This window comes from Fulmarus glacialis, unplaced genomic scaffold (assembly GCF_000690835.1).
Source record: "Fulmarus glacialis isolate BGI_N327 unplaced genomic scaffold, ASM69083v1 scaffold4897, whole genome shotgun sequence".
NCBI lineage: Eukaryota > Metazoa > Chordata > Aves > Procellariiformes > Procellariidae > Fulmarus > Fulmarus glacialis.
Window position 1 is genome coordinate 20,099 of NW_009221145.1, and position 11,036 is coordinate 31,134.

The following is an 11,036-nucleotide window of genomic DNA, read 5'->3' on the forward strand; positions in this document are numbered from 1 at the left end:
ATAGCAGGGGTGGACAAAACAGGTAATGAGAATCAGCATGTGTATCAACACAGCATTAATACCCCAAAAACCAGCAATTAATTATTTCCTCTGTATCAGCCTTTTAACAGCTTTCCCATTATGTTATCAACACACATTTATGATATGAAGTACTTATTCATTGTTTACTCAGAGAGCAGAGAAAGACTTCCAGAATTCTTTTGTTTGTTTTCTAAAGTAAGAGGTTTAATATAAATTATGATGTTGTCTTATGCATGAAGTCAGCTGGCTCAGGAGACCTAATACAGGTAAGAAGTACATACGCTTTTCAGACAGAAGGAGGAAAAGAAGAGGGAATTTTTTTTTTTAATAGGGCCACATTTAGTAATCACTCACAAACAAGTGGCTGAAATTCCAGTATCACAACGAGAAAAAATAACTCTCCCGGGCAGACATAAAAACCAAAACCCTACAGATCTGAAAATTCTCCTTTTACTTAAAAACAAACTTAAAAAGGCAAAGATAGACTGCCTCACCTACCTCTAACAACTTACTCTTATCTTCCCTCCTCCTAAGGCAGGACAGGCATCTTTTATAGTTCATGTTAAAAGGCTTGTTAAAGGAAGCAGGGTCACTTGGCCCCAGTGGTGGGGCTGGTAATGAAGCCCAGCTGCATCCTCCCAGGCTCTGCGGGGCTGAGGGGGAGCCACACGCTCTGGAGAGCAGGCTGACATTTCCCTGTGGGACTGGCTTGCACTTTGTGTAGCCGCTCAAATCAGTGAACGCGAGGTAAAAGCAGATGGAAAAAGCCATCTTCTTTGGTGTGGTTTTATTTTGTACCCGTATCGCCATAAAAAGTCTATGTAAGAGGGAAGGCCAGCAGAGAAAGGCATTTTTAAAGGGTTTTCCTCAGGTTTCTATGGCCTCAGTAGGTGGCTTTGCTGATATGCCACAGCCTCATGTTTTTTAACATGATCATTCTTACTTGCCTCCCAGAAGAGGAAGTGAAATTGCTCTGAGTTTGTTTACTGGGCAAAACTGTGCATCTTACTCTGCTGCACCTTCTAAGCAGATGTGTTTGAATGAAAACCAGCAGCAAGAAGTAACAGGCAAAAAAATAAAAAGTGTGTAATAGGCAAGAAAAAAACATTCACATTCCTCTAGCCTCCTTCTAACATCGCTGGAATGCCAGGAGACCTTTTAAGTAATAGCAAACATTATGAAATGGAAGAGGACATAAAAGAAAATGTTAATACCTCAGGAGCACTCCGGTCCTTCCTAACTTTCCGCACTAGGGCAAGAACTTCATGTATACTTTGGCATCCAGAATCTTACAAAATATTTTCTTTGCATATGTCAAGACTTTATCTGTTCATTTTAGCTTGGACCTGCAGAAATGCTTGCAAAATGAAATTGGAAAAGGGAAACAAGAGTGGAAATACACAGTTAAATTCTCCACTTCGTTCCACCATAAGCAATTAGTTTGTGGTTAAGAAGAATATAGATTACTGTTCGTGGAAGAAGAAGCCAAACAACCTCTTTTTCCCAAATAATAAAATATATTATTGGCCAAAGAAACAATTTAGTCTACATACATTATTTGTCAAATGCTGTCAATTCACACGGTCCTTGTACTCTCTAAAGGGCCTCATAGTTTAAAGCCCAAATCCTGAAATGAGATCTGCTTAGGGGAACCCCTGTCCGTACACTGACTTCCAGCCACAGCAGGTCCCTGTGTGGACACAGAGCATCACGTTACAAGACAGGGACCCAGCTGACATTAATTGTACCAGGTAGCTACTAATTAAGTTGATACACAAATTGCCAGACAGACTGCTTTGAGAAGTCCCTGGACCAAAAGCCAGTATGCAGTGCTTTCAGCGAAGTAACCTTTCCCAGCATAGTTTCTTCGTTTGCTAATTTCATTAATTATGCCAAGAGTGAGTTTGTTTGACTTCTCTGGGAAATGGGCTGGCATTTCTGAAGCAGACAAAAACACTGCGAGGAGACGCCGTACTTTTCAAACATGAATTATGTTCCTGGTGCTGGCCAAGCAAGAAGATAAAATATGCATTCATGCCAAAACTGTGGGTTTGAATTCTTTTATCTGAGACATAAAAAGAAGGTCTCCCTGGAGTAACTCTGACCTGAAGTGCTTGTTGAAAGTGGCCTTAAAACCTGAGAAGGCTCGCTGTCCAGATTAGCAGAACTACATGACAATTGGCATTTGGAACTAAACACTGCACTCACAAATACAAGGTTTGTTGCTGGTTTTATTAGTAGCAGTGTATTTTTTACCAGACAAGATAAAAATGAGTGCTACTTGTAGAATATGGAAGAGACGGCTTCTCTAACTGAGCCAAACAGGGGTGGGTGAATACTGACTTTTCCTAAGGCTCTGTCAAAGACCAACAGCTTACTAGTATATGAGTGACATATGATGACTGCCAGTCTTTAACCTATGGCAGAAGCTTTTCATAGTGTACACCAGCCTTCAGCCTCATGTTCTCTACTTAGTTCAAGCCAAGTGTAAATGATATGCTTTATTGCCATGTGTCTTTACTTCTAAATGACTCTGAAGTCACAGTAATTCGAATTAATAGATGTAGTATTGAGAACCCAAATTACTGGCTGTGCAGTGCAGATCTGGGGCAATCTCTGTGTGGTCAGTCAGACCAAAGATGTGAGTATTGCCACAAAACTTGAGGGCTGATCTCTGCTATCACAAAGGTTTATGAATAGGTTTCCAAGCAGAGAGAGGGAGAGAAAGAAGAGTTCAAGGTTCCTGGTACACAGTTGCTCATCATTGTTTATGTACTGAATTAGATAACATGCATTTTCACATCAAATTTAACTGCATTCAAACATGATAACCTCAAAGCTAAATATTCAAAAGACTTTGAGCAATCACAACTATAGCATTTTTTTGCCAAGTGCTAAGGTGAAAACATGTTTGCTGTTCCAAATAAGAATTATCTTTCTCCCTGGTATGTTATCTGTCTTAAAATTGCTACTTAGAACCCAAACAAATATGGCTCTGAGACCCGTATGTTGTTTTTACAAGTGGAGTTCTTGAAATGAAGTTGTATGTCTGTGTGTATAACTGATTGATTTATTCTGCAGTTTTGCTACCCTCATAACCTTAACTTGTATTCTGTAACTCACGGACCGTTTTGGGCTCCTTGAAGCTTACATTGTAAGGCTGTTGCCAGATTTGTCAGTAAGTAAATCTGTAAAATTAGATAAGCTCCACTTCGATTGATGAAGGTGTTAAAGATTATCTTGCTGTGGTATGCAATGGCTCAATGACTCTTCACTCGTTTTGAAACAAACAACAACAAAATAAAAATCTGTGGAGGATTTCTTCTCTGTTACAGAGTCCTGCAGTAGCTACACCTTAATGAGGCGCTGCCACCAGGGTGGGCCACCGTATATTGCTTTCCTGTAGGCCTGCATGTTCCTCAGCTGCATATTCCGGCATGGCATTTTTTTCCCAAAGAGAAACATACCATCACTAAGAATGCTGAACTCCATTTAACCTTCCATTTCCAAGCTTATGTTTCTGTTTTAATTACCTCTCCAGCCTTGTGCTTAAAAAACCTTTTATATGTTATATATATTTGTATGTGTATTTGATATACCAGCTTTTTTTGACCTTTTATGCCAGGTATCCATCTATTATATTCTTTAAGAAGTTTTTCATATATGTTTTGATGTGAAACTAGGACTACAGATGTGACAGTGGATTAATAACAGGATCCAGATCTGTGACTAAGTCAGACCCAATGTAGGGCAGCAGTTCAAAGGTACTGTTGTTCTGTGGCCCATGTGAAATGAGTCTGTAGATTTGTTTTATTTCTCGGTAGACAGAAAGTTGTAAATTGGTGATGAGGTAAGCCAAAGACACATATAGTCTGAACTGCGTTCAGGCTGACTGGCAGCAATGGGGCATAAGGAAAGCTCTTCGGTCGCCCATGCTATGACTCCTTACGTGGGCTCTGTGCTTCACAAACATAGTCTGGAGCTTTCCCAGTAGATGATACCTATTTTACTTTAATACCCACTTCAGGCACTTCCCACTTAAGGGGGACATATTTGCACTGTATAAAGACTAGTGCCCTTGTTTCTACTCCATCCTTCAAAATAAGAACTGCTTCTCTCAGATCCACTTGACTCCATTAAGACCTGAATAATAACGGGATGATTAGTGGGTGTGATACTAGTACAGTCTCAGTTTCATCCAGAAGAATAAATAAAGCTAGTTGTTTGGGAAAAGAAGAATTCCAGTGGGAATAAAGACAAATATTGTGACATTTTTCTTTGAAAATGTAGTGTTCAGAAATAGAAGATGCACGCATCTTGGGGAATTTTTTCATTTTGTGACATACTGCAAACATAAGTGGTTAGCAGGCAGGAAAGCCAAGTGAGCCGGATGAATATCCAAACAGAGAAATCTGGCTAAGGGAACAAATAGAGCTGGAATGGTGATGAAACATATGTTTTCAAGTAAACATCGTAATAGGCCAACGGAAGGGGTACCGTTCCCCACAAAAATGGCAGCAGTGAACAGAGAAATGCTTAAAAAAATGCAAGTGTTGCCTTTAACTGAAGGATTCAGTAGCTTTTTGGACAGTGAAATGATCTCCCTGGCAACTGGTGATCTAACACTGGTACCACAGTCCTGTTCTTGAGGGATTCCCAGCTGTAGTCATCTACTGCTCACCTACACTCTGGCACGGTAATCTAGCAGGCGTGCGTTACTGAAGCCATTTGCTTTAAGAAATGAGAGAGATGTTTTCAAATGAGGAGAGGAGATCATCTCAGGAGAAATCTAAATTTCAATTATTAGGTTTATTATATAATTACATTAAACACAGCAGGCTTCTTCTGATCAGTCTTCATACGGTATCTGCCTCTTCCTTGGAGAATCGTCACAGCAAACTTGGCATGTGCAACGGCGTGGGAGCTTGTGCAGCCACAAAACCCTGCTGCCGCCCACCAGCCTGCAAACTGAAATGTGCTGCGGGCAGCAGAAAGGAAAACCTGAAGGTTTTTCAGTTTTGGTTTTTTTTTTCAGCACTACAGGGCCAAGGAAAACTGGAGCTCATCTCTGCAGGGATGGAGAGTTCTTGTCTCCCCTGTGAGCAGCCTAAGAGGAATCTGCTTTTGGCCTTTATGTGGATTTTGGTCCCTTTCCCTCATCTTCAGAGCCCCGAGGGGGCTGCAAGTGCTTAAGTCACAGCAGTGAGACATTTTGTGGACAGGCACCTAAAGAAGAGACAGAGACTGTCTTTCAATAAGCCCTGACATCCACTGCCTGAGTGCTGTGGACTGAAACATACGATGGGACCAAGAAAAAAAGGTCACAGTTACCTGTTCTGAGGCCCTGATCCGTACTACAACATTGGGTCGGAAGCAGCGTGTATCCTGCTCTTAGCTGCTTGAAATGGGGCTGGTCTAGTTGCTTCTCAGAAGTGTTTTCCATTAAACAGCTTTATACAAGTTTTTGAGTCAATGAAGGTGACATGGAAAAACAAGTAAGAACATTTAGAAAAGATGAGATCCAGACATGTAATATTTTAAAGAAATCTACACAATGGAAATAACTGCAATTTAAATGAAAGTACACGTTTTTTTCTTAGCGCTTTCTTGTCAATGGAAAAAAAAAAATCCTCTCAGATTATTATTACTGCGGTCAAAACCAGCAGCATCCAGAAAGCAAATGTTTTCAATGATAATCTAACAAAAATAACAACTGGTTCTCTAGTGTGTTATTTGTTTGAATTGTATGGTCTCTCTAACTCAGATTGCGAGCTCCTTGCGAAGCGCTGGTGGCACTCGCAATCGCGATGAAACAGGGTCCATTCTCACCCGGGACAAGTGAAGCTCCTCTGTGCTATCCTGCTCCTTTACTGCTTCCATCACTGTAGGCCCAGAGTATGCCACAAATACCCCTCCTTCAATGGCCTGCGCTCCCTTGCAGATTTTAACTGATTCAGTAACATCAGTAATTCTACTGGACTTCAGTCACCTTGCCCAAAAAGATGAAGCACAACAAAAGAGAGGCACGTCCTAGCTGAATTCAGTTCAAGTTTCAGCATGCCTCTTCTGTCCCCAAGTCTGTTTGCCCTCTTAGCATGTCAGGAAAAAAGAAACAATATATAATCTAATATTTTTAATTTTATGTACAGGAATATAACGTTATGGCAACTTTGTACATGAAATACATACAGTATTTAAACATGAAAATCAGCTAGGTAAGAATTTACATTAGCAATGAAACTGCTTCACGTGCAGCCCAGTTAATACTTAGTTTAGATCTGTATTTTATTGGGGAGATATTTTAATAGTTTACAATCATAGAAACATAAACATTTAAAACAAGACTCTATAAAATAATTTACAGAAACCCTACCGTCTACACTGAGAGAAAGGTCTGTGAGTTTTGTGTGTGAATAACAAGGTGGACGAATGATGTATCTCAGCCTTTTAAGTATAAAATAATTTAGAAGCAGTTCATGCAATATGGAAGCAAAGGAGTGCCAGTTCCTTCGAGGTTTCCTGCTACCTTGGACATCTACTGAGCATCACATGTGGGTCACTGGACACATGATAATACCGTTGCCAGATGCTACCAGAGAGCACCAGCCTCAGTTCCTCCAAACAATTACTTATGTAAACATAAATATACAAGTTGATATCTTTTCTACACAGTACAAATACAGGTCACAACTTCTCAGCTGTGCAAGTAGTCAATCCGTATACTTGGAAGTTGGATAATGTTCAGACCGGAGTTCCGCATATTTCTGTGTACAGGGGCACTAACAGAACTTCCTTGTTTTCACCAATTTGCCCTGATATTTCACAGAGTGCCCGCCGTGCCCTATCACATAAACATCCAGCAGGTAGGACTTGCCAGGCTGCAGGCCTCTGATTGTCTCTGTGGTCACTGCTTTCTGGATGTTCTGGCTGTGGAAGTATTTACAGAGAACCTTTTCCGATTTTTTCCTCGTATCTGGACCCAGGCACTGGTTCTGCTCTCTCTTCTTCTGCTCTTCATTGTAGTTGTCATCCACTTCCCTTTTGTAGATGCAGAATTTGTTTCTCTCCTGTGTGCCCAGCCACGCCACCGTGACCGAAGAACACGTGCGGAGTTTGTCAAAGGCTTTTATTCGCGTATCTTCAGGAAGAGAAGGAAACGACTGCTTGTTAGGCCTTGTTGTAGCCAGGATCTTCAGCATAGAAGCACCTTTTTTGCTTCCTTTCAGCCTAATGAGGTATTTAGCTTTTGCTTTTCCCCGAAGCTGGAACTGCCGCACACCCTCCACGTTCTGAGACAAGAGAAGTTTTCCATCTCTTCTAACTTGGATCTGAACATCATCCAGGCATGAATGAACGGAGAAGGTGACTTTTTGGTGAGATGAAACAGGAGCAAACCGTAGAAATTTGGCTCCCTTTCTCTTGATGAATACGTCTGTAACTTTGCCGTCCTTCAGTTCGACTGTTTTCTGTTTAGCCTCCTCCTTCGTTCTGGCAAAGGTGCCAACGTATGCGGTGCTCATGTTAGTGTTGGTATTTACTGCAAACATGTCAAAGTAGTACTGCGTATCGGGCTTCAGGTCCGACACTGTGAAGATGTTCTTGTTCCCAATACAAACTTTATGCAGGTCAACTCTCGGCTTTGAGGATGTTTGGCGCCCAAACTTTGATGATGACTTTAGGAAACCACGTTCTTTGCCAGAGTTGTTGTCTGAGGGGAAGCCAAAATGGGCAAAGTCAAATGGACTGAAATCCAGACCCGGTTTTGGAGCCATCATGAAGGCATCATCAGAACTGAGCTTGGCTTCAACAGCACAGAGGCTTTTGAAATTGTGTTCTTTATTGATGACTATGCAATACTGAATTGGCTGTTTCAGTAAGGAGGCGGTAGGACTTGGTTTCCACGCCAGCGTCACTGTTGTACGTCCCAGAGAAGTGACATCGATTCTGGGATCGTAAGGTAATTCAGGATAAGGTTGGTCCGACTCTGGAGTAGTGGTTGCATACACTTTAAAATGTGTATCTTTCTCTGTCGACAGCAGATCTAGTTGGTACAAACCAGATGGGGAACTAGAGGACACAAAGTACTCAACATCATTGCCTTTGTAAGAGAACAGCTCTGTGCCTTCCTCATTAGTAATCTGCTGTTTCTGTTGCTCAAGAGGTTCTGGTTCACCTAGATTACAAGCAAAGGAAAATATTTGTACAGACACAATCTGCGAATATGAGAAATTGAAACTCTAACAGACACTTCTACATAAAATACAAAAGTGAGATGAAAACGGAAGGTTTTACCTTCTGAGGAAGATGTAATCAGTATTTCTGTCAAATCAGAGAGGGAAATTGGCTTGGCACTCAGGTTAAAACCAAATGCAATAGAAATTGCACCTGACCAGTATTAATGGAGTCTCGTGAATGGTAGCTAAACCTTCCACTAGAGAACTTCAAGCACCCAACTTGGAGATGCCACACAGTTCCCCAGGGGGAACTGACTCTGCTGCCTGTTGCTGGACTTGGGCCCTTAGCTTCGGCCCTCTGAGTCACGCTGAAATTTTGTGCCTAAATACAGAGGGGGCCAAAGGTCTGTATAGCATACAATGTGTTGTGTATGACATTTTAGCACTTGTGTGAGCGGCTTTGGAAGCCAAAGACCTTTTCTCTCTTGAGTAGCAGTTATATGCCTATTTCCAAATAAGCCCCATGTCTACAGACAAGTCCCCTCAAAGGGGTGGGCTCAGCCCTGCTGCAATGCCAGCCCTGTCTCTCCAGTTCTTATCTTGTGTACACAGCTCACAGCAAAGCCCCCGTGAAACTGAGTTACTCTGGGCAAACAGTTTGTTGTGGCAGCATCCAGTGCACTCTGTAACTGTAACCTCAGCTTTTACTTTTACTTTTTTACAGCCCTTTTCCTTGTCATGTTGCTACCTGTTGCCAGTTTCCTGCACAACAGCAGAACAGGGGCTGAAGATCCAAACAGCAGGAGATCATGAAGATGCGCCTGCTGCGAGACTCGGCGTCACACCGAGACTGGTTTCAGGGGCTTCGAATCCAGGAGAAAAGCAGGCCTCTGAGGCGCAAGGGAAGTTGTTGAAGGTTTGTTACCTGAACCTTCTCCACTGGCTTCCTCTGGGAGCTCTTGCACACTCAGTTTCCACTCCAGAGGGGCATCGCATGGTGTCACTGTCACTGCTAAGGGGGTGTTGTCCTCTTCAACCACAAAGAAATACCTAGGGGAAGGTTAACAGACCCATACGCCAATAAATCCTGATGGCAGCCAACCGGCAGGGACTGACTTGACATGATCAACGTTGATCTTGGTGGGGCAACAGAGACAAAAGCATTAGTACAGGCAAGCATGTGCAGAGGGAATATGGAAAGGCCGGTGGGTGAGAGTTAAGGAGGTGAAGGGAGTCTCCCCACTAACATGGTGCTGCAGAGTTCACACTTTGCTTGCCAAGACAAGGCAGAGGGGTTTCTGGCCTCCTGCCCTCCCCTCCATCAGCTTCACTTTTTACCCCTACACTAACTATATACAGTATAAATGGTCACAAAAGGATAAATGAAGGAAACGGGATCTTTCCTGGAATTTAGGGATATGGTCTTCAAAGCAGGACACAAATTTTATGCTATGTCCAGGTAAGGGCCCTAGAAGCACACATAGATACATACACATTCAGCTGTCCTCCCGCATCCCCCCAAGCACTACTCGTCATTTATTGTAAAATGTTTCTCACCGATGAAGGCTGAAGGAGGTGTATGATATGAGGAGGAAGGTGGCATGCTGGTCTTCCCTGAACTCTTTGGAGCCTCATGTTCTTCCCCAGTCTAACCTCAGTATTTTCTGACCCATAGGGTCGAGGTTGGGACGTGGGGAGTTCAGGACAGACTGGCTTACGCTGCTTCTTTAAAGCACAATATGAAATAATGAAGAGAGACAAGTGTGGTGGGGCAAGCCTGTAGTTTCTAATTTCCTTCCCACTCCCTTTGCCTCTAGACATGGTTAGTGGCCCTATTTCAGGGAACTTCTGTGGTCTATGGGAGCTCTGGGCTTATCCCAGAAATCAAATAAATTGGACAGATCCTCAGCCGGGGAGGCCAGATTGGGATGGAAACTCACATAGTTACTTACTTTACCAGATTGAACACTGGCATTTGTATTTTTCTGGTTTGGATCCAATTTTTATTTCAAAACACCCAACAAATAAAGCTAGTGTTTTCAAAGTACAACTTCCTCACTTGAACCAGACAGAAATACCTTTTTGGGGTGTCTCGGAAGAGGTAGCTGCTAATTTCGGCTCCATCTGGGATGACTGACGAATCATGGAAAAATGCTTTGTCCCGGATCTGCATTTGGAAGAGTTCCTCATCTCTGGTAGGTAACTTCTGGGGCCTGGAGGTAAGCGGCAGCAGCAACAGCAGCAGCGGGCAGCGCAGCAGGAGCATCCTACAGCAATGACAGAGAGTCCCACCTGAGGAAGGCTGCTCCACATGCAGCAGGAGCTGCCACCAGCTTGTCCCACTCTGGCGAAGCACCAGTTTATTCGTGACCCGCGGTCGCTGCAAATTCGTGTGGCTCTTGCGGGCTGATTTACTGCTGAAACATGGGTATACCTATAACAACGTCTCATGCACTTTATGTTTTGCAGGCACCTTCACGGTACTGCTGTACAAGCACTAGTAATACATATTGTATGGACTAAGCTCGCATCGTCACAGCGCTTGGATAAAGTATGTAAATAAAATTTTTCCATCTTGAACTGTAATTGAAAGCAAGCCCACGCACTGGTTGCAAATTGGTATCTCTCACTCTCATTAACAAAGAGCAAAAGCCTTCCACATACTTTGGTAGAGGTACAGTTTGATGTTTTGCCAGAGCAGAAATAGAGCTCACTGGACATGGGAGCTAGAGTAATCACAGAGCAGATGGAGGGTACATCGACTTCACTATCCGTAGGAGATTCTGGTTGGGCTTCCAACAATCCTTTGAAAAGTAAGCATTTCCAGTGAAATTGTTCTTT

At 42.8% G+C, this 11,036-nt stretch overlaps 1 protein-coding gene across 1 annotated transcript; it reads right to left on the bottom strand.

Moving 5' to 3' along the window:
• Positions 1–6,139: 6,139 nt before the first annotated feature.
• On the bottom strand, positions 6,140–10,461 carry NDNF (neuron-derived neurotrophic factor). Its single transcript, XM_009580975.1, has 3 exons — positions 10,274–10,461; positions 9,121–9,245; positions 6,140–8,194 (listed from the first exon to the last, which is right to left on the bottom strand). Exons 1-3 carry the CDS (start codon positions 10,459–10,461, stop codon positions 6,801–6,803), a joined length of 1,707 nt encoding a protein of 568 aa, XP_009579270.1. The 3' UTR covers positions 6,140–6,800.
• Between the last annotated feature and the right edge of the window lie 575 nt (positions 10,462–11,036).

Bases quoted from the DNA above. Each gene is read 5' to 3' on its own strand.
- NDNF (XM_009580975.1), bottom strand. From the start codon at position 10,461: ATGCTCCTGCTGCGCTGCCCGCTGCTGCTGTTGCTGCTGCCGCTTACC. The intron at 9,246-10,273 runs GTATTTCTGTCT...ACCTTCCCCTAG, and splicing joins TTCCGAGACACCCCAAAAAG to GTATTTCTTTGTGGTTGAAG. The intron at 8,195-9,120 runs GTAACAAACCTT...CTTGTAATCTAG, and splicing joins AGCCAGTGGAGAAGGTTCAG to GTGAACCAGAACCTCTTGAG.